This window comes from Rhinolophus sinicus, linkage group LG01 (genome assembly GCF_036562045.2).
Source record: "Rhinolophus sinicus isolate RSC01 linkage group LG01, ASM3656204v1, whole genome shotgun sequence".
Taxonomy (NCBI): Eukaryota; Metazoa; Chordata; class Mammalia; order Chiroptera; family Rhinolophidae; genus Rhinolophus; species Rhinolophus sinicus.
Window position 1 is genome coordinate 99,924,051 of NC_133751.1, and position 15,579 is coordinate 99,939,629.

Consider the following 15,579-nt stretch of genomic DNA (forward strand, 5'->3'; position numbering starts at 1 on the left):
GAATCAACCCACATAGGAACGTAAGGCCAAGGTCAAGAAATACAAAGAGACATAGAGGGCATGAAAGAGATTCTGGAGCCTTGATTCCTAATGCGCACCATTTCCGGTCATTATCTCAGGAGAATAAATCCATTTTCTTGAGGCCTCCTTGCATCCCAGGAACATAACTAAAACTGAGCCCACAGACTGGATAAGACATGGTGCTTGGTCTCAAAGAGTTCTCTATTAGTGTTTTCAAACTGGCAATTGCAGAGCAGAAATGTATGTTCAATGACGAAGAGTTTCAAAGTATGTTATGGCAGCCAGTTGCGCAGTCCTGGAACCTATTTGGAGAAATGAGAGGCTGGTGTAGTCAGGGAGGGATTCCTGGAAAAGATGATGCTAGTGTTGCATCATAAGCTATTGGTAGGAGGGGTGGGGAAGGAGTCAGAAGAATTCAGACAGAAGGGGCAGTAAAGAAGAAGCCCCAAGGCCAGAAATAGCCTGGTGTGCATACAGAAGTGCCAGCCTGCTGGCCTACTACAGGTGAGGAGGGCAGCATGTGCCCAGAATGGATTTGGGGAGTGGGGCAGAACTTCATTCAACAAACATTTACCAAACATTCTATATTAGCCAGGCACCATTGAGAAAGCAGGCATAGAGCTATGAGCAAGAGTAGCAAGGTTCCTACACTCCTGAAGCTTGCATTTCAGTGCAGTAGGCAAGCATCATAAAGTTAACAGAAAAATATCAAATTTCCAGTGGCTCAGGTGGTTGGAGCACCGTGCTCTTAACGCCAAGGTCGCCAGTTCGATTCCCACATAGGCCAGTGAGCCCCGCCCTCTACAGCTAAGACTGTGAACAACAGCTTTCCCTGGAGCTGGGCTGCTGTGGGCAGCCAGAGGTTGGCATGAGCTGCTACGGGCTGCCGTGAGCTGCCGTGAGCGGTGGACCGAGTGCCTCAGCTGAGGGGAATGCAAGGCTCATAATACCAGCTTGGGCCAGGGAGCTGTGTCCTACACAATTAGACTAAGAAACAACGGCTTGAACCAGAGGCGGGGGGGGGGGGGGGGGGCGAAGAAAGATGGGGGACGAAAAATATCAAATTTTAAATAGAAATAAGAACTACGAAGTAAAACAAACAGGATAAGGGGACAGAATGCTGTGGGAAGGCAGGGAAGGCTATTTTAGATAGCTAGAAAAGGGGAAAAGGAGATGACATTTGAGCAGAGACCTGAATAAAGGGAGGGAGGGAGAGGTTGTCGGGAGCTTCTCCAAGTAGATTTAGGTGAGAGATTACCTTGGATTACCTGAAATAGGATGGAGCTGGTTGAGATGGATGCAAGGAAACAGAGTTCTTAAGCATTTCTGGGATAAATTGTCAGGCTTCAGCGACTGTACAGATGTAGGGCATGAGAAAAAGGGAAGGATAAAGAGCCACTCGCAATTTCTAGCTTAGGTAGCAGGAAGCTAGTGGCACAACAAACTGAGACACAGAACACAGGAGGAAGAGCAGGCTGGGGATGAAAGGTGATGGGATATCTTAGAACAATATGACAGTAGCGCAGTGCCCTGGGTGGCAAGATCCCCACCAGGGGGAATCTGCAGCTGCAGCAGAGGCCTGGGCTGGAGATTTGGACTTGGCCGTGAGTAGCACATGGCGGACAGTGAAGCTATGCATGTCACTACGAGTGCCTGTTAGTCAGCCAACTGGTGTTTAATGAGCACTTACCAAGTGTCAGGCTGTGTAGCGAGTCCTGAAGGAGCCTTTCTTTTTATTGAGGGCATGAAAAACAATCTCTACATAAGTAAAATGATTTCAAGTACTGATTATAGGGGCTATGGAGAAGCTAAAATAAGGTCATGGGATAAAGCTTATGGAGCGGAGGAGGCAGTGGTGGCAGACGTCACTTTAGCTATAATGGCAAGAAGGTCCTCTGAGAGCACATGGTGCTTGAGTTGAAAGCAAACTAAGAAGGACACTCCCCTGTGAAAATCTGGATAAGGGCCCTTTGAAGCAAAAGAAATTGTAAGTCTTTAGGTCCTGAGATGGGAGTGGACACGGTGTGCCTCCAGGACAGGTGAAAGGTCAGAGTGCCCTGGAACAAGATGAGAGGGGTGAGGCAGGGCCAGATGGGGCTTCATCCAGGGAAACATGTAGAGCGAGCAGATTAGGAGGCTGGGGAAAGATTCCTGGAAAACCCTGCCTGAGGAACAAGGCGAGTGTGGTGTCACGGGATCGAAAGAGGGTAAACTTTTGCGGAGCAAGTGATAAATCCTCCAGCAGCGATGGACATTCATACCACAGGGTGAAAGACAGAGCAGAAGCCCACCCAATTCCACCCACAGCCCACTCATAAGCCAAAGGCCCAAGAAGCAAGCCCACTGTCCTGCCACAGTTTCTTTAGTTTCAGCTAACAAAACATAACAGCTATCGTTTACAAGGTGATGTATACATCATTGTGGAATCAATATCCACAGGGCTGTTTTAAGATGACTGCAAAAAATCTCTGCATTATATGCAATCACTGGGCAGAAGAGAAAATGGAAGTGCACAAAAGCCAAATAAATGGCTTTTCCAAGTCAGTTCAGTCCTACGCTGGACATAGCATCCCTGTCTACTCCCTGCAAGGGTACTTTTCGCTTTGCATCTAATTCATGCCTCTGTCTGGGGACAGCTATCTTTAGAAGGTTTATGGATTGCCAAACCACAATGACAAACAGGACAATAAACTGAGTCTCTCAATCCACAGGCTCAACGCTTCGCTTGGACGTCTGGGATGGATGGAAGGAATTTCTGATGGGTTGTCTCCTCGGACAAAAACTTGAAGTCCAACGCTATTTATCAAATGAAGGACCAGTACTTAAGTAAGGAGATAAAGCAAATGCTAAATTGAGTTAAGTAATTTTTACTGAGCCTCCGTAAGACCTGGAGTCTGCAGTTCACTCCACAGCTGGTGTGCTGCTCCATGCCAATGCCACTTAGCCTGTCTCAGCCCACGTCATTATTGAGATATTTGCTGGAATGAAACTGCCGGATGCCAGCAGGGCTGCGGCCTTTGGGGATGGATTGGAATTCGGTTAGACATTCCTCAGGAAACACTAGTGAAATGGCTGACTTTGGTTTGGATATCAGACTTTTAATAGCTCTGTTCATTGCTGTCAGAGTAAGTACCTTGCCACTCTCACATTCAATTATTTTACACACACACACACACACACACACACACACACACCACCCCCATTTGCTAATTGATTGGCTGAAAAAATGGGCTGACTTTTCCTAAGCACCTATGTAAATTTTCAAACTGCATTTAATACAACATTCATACTTTTGCAGTACACGAAGTGGAACAAGTGGAGGAGGTAGTGGAGGAGGGTAGGCTCAGAGAAGCAGGTGGACCTTTGAATGTGTCTCAGCAGCTTCCCAAAAGCATAAACTGCACTTCCTTTTAGGTTTCCATTCGTTCAGTGGTTCTGTGGTTTAGAACAGCGCCCCCTCGTGGGCTATTTAATTATGCTTTACAGAGGCCCACACACCCACCAGGAGGTCTAAGGGCTCTGTGAAGTGACAGATGGGAAAGCCAGTTTTTGCAATTTTATAAAATATTCAAATATTCTAAATTAATTTCTATTTGGGGGTAGTGATAACTCTCTTTTTTCATACTCTAAATCTAAAGAAATAGCTGTGCTACATTATTACTTTAAAAAAAATTTTTATTATATTAGTTTCAGGTGTACTATGTTGTTACTTTTAATAGTGTATATTTACTGAGTACTTTGTAGCAGACACTGTGTGTTATAAATATTACCTAATTTTATATTTATAACAATTTTATTAGGTAAGTACTATTTCATCTCGTTTTATAAATGAGGAAAGTAATGTTAGGAAATCTGCCCAATGTCTCACAGCTCGCAAAGCCACAACCAGGCAGGTACTGGATCCTGACAATTAACTCTAGTGCTCATCTGCTTCTCCATCTCCACTTGACTTAATATTTAACCGAAATCTAAGAGCTCAGAGAATATAAACGATCGCACTCCTTTTATTCCTTTACCCAATTAACAAATATCTCTTGAGCATTTGCTATGGATTATGCAACATTTTAGGAACACAGTAATAAATAAGATATGGCCACGCTTTCAGCAAGGTTACAGTCCAGTAGGGGGATCAGAAAACCAGTAACCAATCCCTCAAGAAGCAGAACTGCAAAATGTTTGGGAGCACACACTGCAGTGTCCACCTGCCTCGTTCTAAGCCCCACCCCCTCAGCGCTCAGGTGTGTAAACATGGGCAGGTTACAGTCATCTGTTCCTCAGTGTCCTCTTGTACAAAATGGGAATGATGATAGTATTTATCTCAGGGAACTGTTTTAGAGATTAAATGACCTAGTGACGATAAGGAACTCTAGAGAGCTGTCTGGCACCCGGGAAGCAGGATATAAATGTTCGGTGTTGTTGCCTTTATTATTCAGTATGACAACGGCATAATGCAAGAAGACATGGGAATGTATAGTATGGAGAACAACTAGACTTCAGGGATCATCCTGAGAAAGAGAATTGAAGTTGAGACCTGAATTGTTGGTACTCAGGTAAATGGCAGGGAGAAGAAAAACCACGTTCCAAAACAGATGGAACCATGTGTACAAAGACTGGGGGTGACGGGCTGGGGGTGGGGGAGAGAATAGATTCAAGGAACTGAAAGAAGTTCCACATGGCAGGTCATAGAGTGAGAGGGAGCTAGTGGCCAGAGGCTGAAAAGAAGAGTCCAGCTCATGCATGCCTCCGTAGGAATGTAAAGGAAATTGAACTTGATTGTTTAAGTGTTGGGAAGACTCTGAAGGTAGAGAGAGGCCATGATGAAATTGCATTTTAGAATGCTAGCTCTGGCTGCAGCGTGAGGAATAGTGGCAGACACGGAGACTGGGAGAGAATCAAGAGATGATGGCAGCCTGAATTAGGTTTAGGACTAAGAAGATAGACTGTAAAAAGATATATTTAGGAGGCAAGATCAACTGGTCTCAATAACAAGAGCACCTCTAGGTCCCACAACATGAATGCTGAGGATGAAAGCAAAGGCCAGTAAGTCCATCCACGAGGGGCTCCTCTCCCCAGATCGGGAAAACTGATCAGATACAGAGATGCAGATTTGCACTAATGAATTTCAAAGTAAACTGATGTGTGAACCAAAATGGCAGTGTATTAATGTATAACTCTAATTAATTATATCTAACTGCCAGAGGGTCCTAGAGACCCACATGCTCCGGGCAGACCATCTATCTCATTCAGGGAGATTGCATGGTAAGCCACACACACAACAAAAATGGTGTGGTGAGCATACACTCAGAGAGAGGAGAGTTAGTTATAGGCAGTGTGTTTTGGATGCTACCAGGCTAGCTTGCCTCCATGTGTACAATGGGGTCAAAGAGCCCTGCCCACGTGTATCTTGAATGATACCTGGTGGTACTCTGTCTAGGTTTGCCTTCCCTAATTCTTATTTCTCTCAACAGCCTTCACGTATCATTCCACTTATGCCTTATGGGGTATTAAAAGGACAGTAGGAAGGCCAGTGTGGCTGCAGTACAGTGAAACAGAAGGGGACTGGTGGGAGGTGGGGTGGGAGAAGGGGGCAGCAGCCAGAAGTCGAGGGGCCTTATAGGCCAAGGTGAGGTGTTAGAATTCCAAGTGCAGTGGGAAGCTATTGGAGGATTTGGAACAGAGGATGGGCCACCTCCAGTTCATGGAATATAAAGATCACTGAGTACAGTGTGAGGAAAAACCTGGACGGGACAAGAGGAAGCGGGAAACCAGTTAGGAGACTATGGCCCTGGCGGGGGAGTGTGGGGGGGTGGGAAGGCCACCTAGTGGCATCGATCAGTGGAGACTTGGAGAAGCCAGAAAATAATGATGGTTAGAAAACACAGAACAAACATGCACAACTTTCAAATTTCTAGAATGTGCTGAACTTCTTCCAGTACCTTCTCAACTGAAATGAAGCTTGATATTTTTCCTGAGCATGTGATTTTCCTGAGAAAGAAAACTGCTCCAAGGAAACGAGTTTGAATTACTTACACGTGCATAGTAGGGCAATGTGTTCTAAGCAGGACCTGTGCAGGTTAACCTGTGTCACCATGCCTTTCCTGAAAACATTTGAGGTAAAAGTTAGGAAGAAACAAACATTGTAACTGGAATGTTTCATGAGTATTTGGTGTGACTACATCTGTCTGTTTGCTGACTTACTAACCACGCCCCCTTCTACCTGTTTCACTCATTCAGGTTTCAGAAAAGGGTGGCCCTGTACATAGCCGCCTTTTACGGCCACATTGAGCTCACCGAATGGGCCCTGAAGCAGGGTGTGCGGCCCAACGAGGCGGTGGGTATCCACCCCTGCCGAGTGTGGTGCCAGGACGCCCTTCATGCAGATGTCTCTAAATGCCCCATTCATGCAGCAGCAGAAGCGGGCCAGCTGTTGATTCTGAAGGCCTTTGTCAACTGCAGTGTGCTGTGCCTGGAATGCAAAAATGCAGCAGGACAAACTCCCCTGACCATCACGGTCAAACACAAGCATAAAGACTGTGTATTATATCTGCTGGGTAAAATGTGGTCCACGGTTTCTTTTCTGAAAATGTCAGTCCCCATGAGAATCTATATTAAAATAAAACAATGGATCCTCAGAGCTCAGACTCACAACCTCCACAAAAGCCAGCTTTGCGGAGCAAGGGTCTGTGGGGCAAGAATTGGAGACACTGTGATGGTGGATGGTTTCACCAAACCAAAAATGACCTCCAAAAAGTGGCATGAGGCTGGAAACAAAGACTCACAAAGCTCTGTGGGCAAGCTACCCCCTCTCGGGATACAAACTGCAAGCAGGAAACCTGTCAATCCGTTGGCAATGTCACAGCAGGACACAAGAGAACAAACCCTCAAATTTCCTCCTCTGGTAGATGCAAATACATTCGCTGAATTACAAAGGCATCAACAACAAAATCAGAAAAAAAGTACTGCCACAGCTAGAAAAAAAGAAAAGCTCATAAAAAATATGTATCTCCCCCAAGTTCCCCTCCCTCCGGTTTCGAGAGTGGGCTATTCACACCCATCTTTTTACTATGCAACCCCCAGCGCTGACTTTTTACTCAGATCCTCCGTTGCATCTTTCTCAGAGCACAGTGGGAGAACTCCAAGGGAAAATGCCATCTACTGCTTAGCTGTAGCCAGGTAATGCTTTCTCTTTAAAGATACGAGGGCGAACCTTTAATAGGGCAGGTCTAGGTGCAGGGGATGCTCCATGAAGCCCCACCATGCCATATACAGAGGGGGCCAAAAAATGCATACACATTTTAAGAAAGGAAAACTGTACTAAAATTGTAATATTCAATATATACCGATAACAAAAGATGAATACAAGTCACGTTTGACTTCTGCAATCACAAGAGGTGCTCAAAGTGATTACCATCAGTGTCCAAACACTTCTGATTACGACGAACTACTGCTTGAGCAGCGTTTACCAAAGTGTCCACTTGTATGCATTTCTTTGGCAGCCCCGGTAGTATGACACAGGTTGTTCCAACGCATCCGTACCCAGCTTCCAAGACCTCATCTTAGCCTCATGTCTAGGACAAAACAAACTGATTTTGGCCAATCCAAGCAGTGTGATACTTTACTCCACAAGCTTTCAGAAAGAAAAAAGACACCATGAAAAGAACCGTATCAATGAACAAGGTCCCTTGCTTCTTCTTTTAACCAATAAAAACTTGTTAATTATAGTTAAAAGGAGAAGGGGGGAAATTTGAAGTGTGGGAGGGAGAAATCAAAAGTGTCATGGAAGAGTGGGCGGTAATGAAAGTGGAAGGAAAGAAAGAAACAATTTAATGACAGACAACCACAAAGACTTCCAGTTGACTTATTGGGCAAAATATACGGGGGGGGGGGGGGGGGGTGATAAAATTGACATTACTATTTGAGGTAAGTTTAAAAAGTAATGCACTATCACATTTAAAGACATAAATAAGTGTATCTGAAGTGAACTTTTCAGGTACATTCATTTCATAAGAAATATTTTATATATTGGTCATCAGATTTCACTGAAAAAACATCTCTGATCATATTTCAGGTCCCATTCACTACTTATGAGGTATTATTGGGTGCCAATATTACAGTAGAAATATAGATTTATAAGTGGCTTTTTTCCTTACTCGATTTATGTGAAGGAAAAAAAAAACAAAGCTAAATTGTTTAGTGGCAATTTCTGGGTTGGTCTTTAGTTCAGCTAGCTTGTTGCCACCTAGTGGTGAGAGTAATTTGAGCTCTAACACCGGCATAATTCAGGATAAAGAGGTTCATCGTAAATGAAGAAACTGCCTAATAGCTTCAATCTTTGTAATTTGTGAGGTATCTCTGACTAGAATGTAGAACAAGAGATCATCTAAAATTCTAGAAAAAGACTAGACAATTATTAATTGAAAAAATGTATATACCCCATCTTAAAATCAGGCTGTAAACATAAGAAAGAAAATACTAATTTGTTTTATCAACAGGTTCATGTTAAAAATGAGGTTATTTTTCGAGCATCCAATAAGTACTTACAATGCCCCAGTGCAGGGCGAGGCATGATGGAGATGTGCAAAAGTATCTGTGTGTGAGGTGGGCGTGTGTGTGGTTTGGGGTGAGAAAGGCTGCCAGCGTCTATTGTGTGTAGTTTGAGTAAACACCTCCAAACAGTTTTCCAAAGAGGTACCAGCATGCTGTTTTTGTAGGTATAAAGATTGGAGTTATCAGGGGGAAGCAATTTCAAGGTTAAGAAGGGAATTGTTGGGGAAAACACATTAAAGAAAGAGGTAGTGCAGAAGGGAGGCTCGTGGAAGGAACAGGTTTCATTCAACAAACATTTACTGAGCTGGAAATACAGTGGTTGGTGACTTTCCTAGTTTTAGCACTGAAAGTCCTGTTTCCTGGGAAATCCATCAGTCCTGGGCAAACCAGGGCAGTTGGTCACCCTAAACAATCGGGAGCAAACACAGATACAGTCCTGCACTTGTGAAGCAAACTGTCTAGTAGGGTGTGATGGGCATTACCCCGCAGGCTAACTGAGCAAAGTGCTGTGAAAGAGAGGACCTTGGAGGGAGGGGTCTGTGGGAGTCTTCCATGGACTCAGACCTGGCTAGGAAAATGCTTGAGCTGAATTCAGAAGGGTTAACCAGGTGAAGGAAGAGTGGAGACAGCGCTCCGGGTAGAAGAAACGGCTGTGCAGAGGCCTTGTGGTCGAAGCTTATGGTGCATCTGTGATACATGAGTAGAAAGACGTGCTAGAACAAAGAGAGAGAAGAGAAGTATGGGACAAACATGGAGAGGCAGGCAGGGGTCCATATGAAGGATTGGGCAGATTTAGTCTAAAAACAATGAAGGAATACTGAAGGGTTTGACCTGATTAGCTTCATAGTTCTTTTATTTTATTTTTTTATTTTTTATTTTTTTAAGGAGGGTGCAGCTCACAGTGGCCCATGTGGGAATCGAACTAGCAACCCTGGTATTAAGAGCACCACGCACTAACAAACTGAGCTAACCTGCCACCCCAGCTTCAGGATGTTTAAAGACCACTTGGGTGGCAGGCAGTGTAGAACTAGACTGGATTCTGCAGATCTAGATGAGAGGCAACTGCAGGGGTCCAGGGGAGACATGGTAGGCTGACTCGAGTAATGGAGAGAAGTGGATGGGCTGGGACAATGTAAGAAGGAAACTGACAGGTAGGACTTGGTGGTAGATTGTAGGGGTGAGGTCCTGGGAGCACGGAGATGCTCAGCCTCTGCCCCAGCAGCATGGCCCATAGTGCTCTGCTCCTGCCTGAAGAGAGACACAGGCAGCTATAGGAATTCCCAGGTCTTCTCAGGAGCCTACAGACGTACGTGGAGCAGGCCCCAGTGTTCAGAGAGCCCAAGCAAACGCCCACGGGGGGAGGCAAGATCATGCTGGAGCACTGGAGCACTGCTGATAAGCATGCACCGTATCCTTGCATGAGGGTAGAAAGGAACTGCTCTCCTGGGTGGGTGCCAGGAGCCCAGGAAATGATGACTCGGCGACAAAAATGCCTCAATTAGCCCACTCACACACCCTCACCGAGTGGGGGCTGAGCCTGGCAAAGAGGCAGGGGCCTTAGAGAAGAAACCGACCTGGGAGGTGCCAGCCTTTACACCCTCCCTCCAGTTCTGCTTTGTGTATGTGCATTGTGCTCTCACAGTCTGATATTACATGAGCCCTCTGTTGGTGCATTTGCCTCCTCACTAGAATGTAAGTTCCATGAGAGCAGGGACGTTGTGCGTTTTATTCACTTTTTGTTTCTTGGGCACGTAGAATCGTGCTTGGCACATAGTGAGTGCTCGATAAATAGTTTTTGAATAAATGCAGAAAAGCCAGAGTTACAACGCCAGGGAGAACATCAGGATGAGCAGCGAGCCTAGGAGAGGCCAAGGTAATATCAGACAGGGAGACAGAGGGCTTTAAATCAGTCAGGGGATACGGGGAAAGCTAAAGGTGCCCGCGTGATTTCCTCAAGGCTTGGACTTGATTTTATGGAAGCACTGATGGGTTAATCCCACTTAGAGGGTCCCAGGAGCCAGAGCCATTGAGGTAAAGCAAGGAATTGAGCCAGAACATTAACGATAAATCAGGGAAACTTGGGTCTAGTTTAAATGTTTGAAGCACTAAGGTACTTTTATGCAAGATTGCTCCTGGTAGAGTGAATGAAAGCCCTTTAAATTTACAGAACTTTGCCAGACAAAAGGGTGGGGGTGGTAAGGAAAGGAGCCAAGTAGAGGTGGTACGTGATCAAAGGCACTGCTTTGTGAAAGGGCAAGAAATAAATTTTGTTTTCAGGAAAGTAAGTGGATCTGCACAAGGAGTTTTAGGGGACAGGGAGAAACTGGCAGGAGATGAGACTGGCAAGACGGATTGCACCCACACTGAGAAGCGTCTTGTGTGCCCAAGTAGAGAGTTTGCCTCTTATTCCCCTTTCTGTGAGATAGGAAGTAGGTAGGAACTCACAGAAGTTCTTTTTTTTAATCAGGCAAGTCGCGTAATCTGGTGGAGATGTGTGGATGACTCACTGGAAAGAAGTAATGTCAAGGGTCTGAAAGGACTACAATAGTTAGGAGACTTTGCAATAAGAGAAGCAAGAGTCAACAAAGACCTGGACTAGAGCAGAAGTACTTAGAGAAGAGGAGAAAGGCAAAATATGACAGGTATTTCTGAGGAATAATTGTCAAAATTTATCACTAAGTGGGTGTAGGAATGGACAGATAAAGCGAATTGAGTTTTGTTTCTAGCTTTGGAGATGGTGAGAATAGCAAAATGACGGTTAGCAAGGATACTGAAGGGGGACAGTGTAGGAAGAAGATAAAAGATGCGTAAATCAGAAGTGTCTGTGGGATGTACAATTATGAAACGCTTTTATTTGATAATCAGAGATTATGTATGCACTTTTAAGAAAGGTCAGAATTTAGAAGTCACAGATATAGGCGATTAGGAAATGAAGTCTCCCAGGAGGGTGCAGAAAGAAAGAAAGGAGGACAAAGGATAGAATCTTGCAGACTCCAACATTCAAGGGAATGTAAAACCCCTCTGTAGTAAGTCACATTTGCAGCCTACAAACTAGGAGTAATCACATTCAAATTTACAAGTGAAGACAGTGACTTCGCTATCCTCGTAGCTATAATAAAACATTGTTTCAGTTAAAGTCCATCAAAATATTTCATATCTTACGATGAAAAAGATGTGTGTTTGTGGTGGGGGAGAAGAAGGAGAAGGCAGAATAAATAGGTCAGGGAACATGTCATTTACAGGGATGCATCGGAGGAACAGATAGAACAAGTTTCGACCCAGAGAATTCTGGGTTGAGTGGCTTTTTATTTCCAGGTGTGGGTTCTAAGTTTCTAGTAAGTACTGCCTTGGGGAAATACCATTCCCCGGCTTCACAAGAAACTGGTTTTAGAAAGATTCCTCTTTCCTATTTTACATTCCACCTCATGTGACAACAGAAACTAGCCACAGCTACAAAATCAACCTGAAGACTTCCACCATTTCAACTATAAGTGGGACAAGATTGGACTTCCTTAACAATTATGTCTTGTTTTCTTACAGTGCTTTTAAAGAGAAACGATGGCTTCAGCAGTTAGAAATAGCAAGAGTCCTAGCCAAAAAGAGCATTTCTAACCTGACTACCCAAGGAGGCTTGAGAGCATGTGAAAATCCTCCAGAACCTGTGCTTTGAAGAGTCATGACAATCCAAGTTCCGGTGAAGACATGGTCAAAAGAACCTCCAGTTCTAATGTTAACAGTTCTACGAATAACAATTCTAATGCTATAATTTCTAATAACAGTTCTAATGCTACATGACTATCAACAGGATATTTAATGTTAACTACCGTGTTTTCTTGGACTTCCTCACCCTAAGTGAAAATTTAGGGCACTTATTTTTGCATAAAGAGTCTGAGGAAGAATTCATAAGAAACTGGGAACAGCAGTTGCCTACGGAGTAGGAAAACTGGGAAGATGAGAAACAAAGACAAAAATGAGAATTTTTACTGTTCCTTTCTTCCCTGGGTTTGTTTGAATCCTTTTGTTTTTAAAACCATATGAATGTAGTACATAGTAAAAAAAAAAATTTTTTTTTAATTTAATTCTATATAGAGAAAGTCCCTAGGACAGTTACAAATACCACTCAGGTCCAGTAACTGGTCTCAGATATGTTTTGAACATCTGCTAAAAGATTGCTTTCTATTAATTTTTTAAAATTGAGGTAAAGTTTACATACAGTCAGTTGCACAGATCTTAAATGTAAGATTCAATGACTTTGACAAATACATGCATCTGTGTCTCCAATACCCCAATCATGATGTAAAATACTTCCATTACCCTGGAAAGTTTCTTTAAGCTTCTATCCAAGTCTATCCCAATGTCCTATAGGCAACCATGCTATTTTGATTTCTATCTCTATGGATAAAACTTCCCAATCAAAGAAATCATACAGTTGTTCAGTTTTGCGCCTGGGTTATTTTGCTCACTGTAATATTTTGTGATTCATTTACATTGTTGGATGTATCAGTAGTACAACCTTTTTTATTACTGAGTAGCATGCCGTTGTATGGATGCACTGTAATTTATCTATTCAACTATATGGACATTTGAGTTGCCTCCAGTTTGGGGTATTATTAATAAAGTTGCTATGAACATTATTGTAAAGGTCTTTTTATGGATATATGTTTTCATTGCTTTTGGGAAGATGCCTAGGAGTGGAATCGTTGGATAATAGAGTAAATGTACATTTAGCATTACAAGGAACAGTTCTGCCTAACAGTTCTGCAAAGTGGTTTTATGATTTTCTAATTCCACCAACAATGTCCAATGTTCTGGTTGCTTCACGTACTTGCCAAAATTTGATGTCAAAAAGTGTTTCTGATTTTCAGTTATTCTAGTGGGATTGAAATGACATCTCTAGATAAAAGAAAAAAGAAAAGAAATGACATCTCATTGTGTTTTTTTTAACTTTTATTTATTTTAAGTGTATTTTTCCAGGACCCATCAGCTCCAACTCAAGTAGTTGTTTCCATCTAATTGTGGAGGGCACAGCTCACAGTGGCCCATGTGGGGATCAAACCGGCAACCCTGTCGTTAAGAGCACCGCGCTCTAACCAACTGAGCTAACCGGCCGCCCCTCATTGTGTTTTTAATGTGCATTTCCCTGATGTCTAACGATGTTCAATGTTTTTTCATGTGCTTATTGGCCATTTGTATATCTTCTAAAGTGTCAATTCAAGTTTATCTTTTAATTAATGGTTTATTGAAGATTTTTATATACTCATAATACAAGTACTTCATCAGATATATGTATTGCTAATTTTTTTACCTGTTTGTGGCTCACTTTTTCATTGTACTATGGTGTCTTTGATGAATAAAAAGTTTTTAATTTTGATGAAGTACAATTTATCACTTTTTTCTTTCATGGTTCATGCTTTCTGTTTCCTAAGAATTCTCTCTCTCTACCCCAAAGTCATGAAGATATTTTCATATGTTTTTTCTAGAAGTTTCATAATTTTAGTCTTTATGTTAAGGCTATAATCCATGTCAAATTATTTTTGTTTGTGTGATGTAAGATGAAGGTCAGGATTCTTTTTTTCCCCATTTTAACAGTTTATCAAATTGTTCTAGTACTAGTTGTTGAACAGACTTTCCTTTCCCCCATTGAATTACCTTGGCACTTTTGTCAAAAATCAATTTACAGTATATGTATAGATCTATTTCCAGACTCTCTATTCTGTTCCATTGATCTACTAACTTTTCCTTATAATAATACCATAATAATACCATACTGTCTTAATTATGTAGCTTTCTAATGGGGCTTGAAATCAGGTATTATGAATACTCTAACTTTGTCATTTTCAAGTGATTTTGGCTATTCTCAGTTCTTTGCATTTCCATATACATTTTTAAATGAACTTGTCATTCTCTATGAAAAAGCCTGTTGGGATTTTGATTGGGCACAACTGACATCTTAATAATATTTGAATCTTACAACCCAGGATATATTTATCTATGCTATATGTCTCCATTAGTTTGTCTTCCTTAATTTCTCTTATCAATGTTTTTTAGGTTTTAGTATAGATGTCTTGCAAATTTTTTGTTAAATTTTTTCCTAAATATTTTATACTATTTATTCTATTTGGTAGGAAGATTTTTAAGATAGATTCTGTTACAACAGCCAGAGGCATCTAAAGCTTAAAGCTCATTTTTAAAATACCTTTAAGTTCCTAGTTAGATATTTTGGGGTTGGGGCACATAGAAGGTTAATGCAAAAGAAAATACAACGATGATGTAAAGAGGTGTTGTAAGGCAGCACGTTTATAGATGTTTGTTCCATGTAGAGACAATAAAAGGAGATAGTGACTGGAAGAGGGCACAGCAGAGGTTCTGGGTACTTAAAACATTCTGTTTCTTCATCTGGATTAATGGGTGTGTGCAGTTTGAGAAAATTCAACAAGAAGTATTTTATCTGTACCCTTTTCACAGGCATTTATAATCAAATTTAAAAAGTGAACTAAAATGATGAAAGAAATCTCAGGAGGCTAATTTATGCATTTGGTGCTAGCATCAGACTCATGAGAGGGCAGTTCATGTGAATGATGGGTGTCACCATGCTGGTGTCCCTTTGACAGTATGCTGACTTGAACTGTGATTCCTTGCAGGGGATGATAACAGTTTATGTATCATTGAAATACAGCCAAGGAAATGGCCGGTGCAAAGATTTGGGGCTGAAACGCCTAAGAATGAGAAAGGAATATGGGGACATATGAGGGAAAAGGACGGTGGATAAGGTAGAGAGAGATACAAAGCTGAGGAGTATGAGAGGCTAATTGGTATGAAGCCAGGCTCTCTGACAGAATCAGCTGAAAAAAATACTGAGTATTTATTCTTTCTTTACTTTAGCCCCAGAAATAAGATAGCGTAAGAAAATAGCTTACTTAGGACAGATGGAGTTAAGATCTTATGTACTTATAACGTCATACAATTTAAAGCATAGTTATTAGAATATGTTTTCTAAGCCCAGTATTATTG

The 15,579-nt window shown here is 42.3% G+C and overlaps 1 protein-coding gene across 1 annotated transcript in view; it reads left to right on the plus strand.

The window, feature by feature from the left end:
• ANKUB1 (ankyrin repeat and ubiquitin domain containing 1) overlaps window positions 1-13,910 on the plus strand; it is a 29,661-nt gene extending 15,751 nt beyond the window's left edge. The window contains exons 4-6 of the mRNA XM_019748837.2: window positions 2,733-2,847; window positions 6,256-7,194; window positions 12,109-13,910. Of these exons, the coding sequence (XP_019604396.2) occupies window positions 2,733-2,847; window positions 6,256-7,194; window positions 12,109-12,238 (1,184 nt within the window). The 3' untranslated portion in view covers window positions 12,239-13,910. The remainder of the gene's footprint in view (window positions 1-2,732; window positions 2,848-6,255; window positions 7,195-12,108) is intronic.
• Window positions 13,911-15,579: the final 1,669 nt, after the last annotated feature.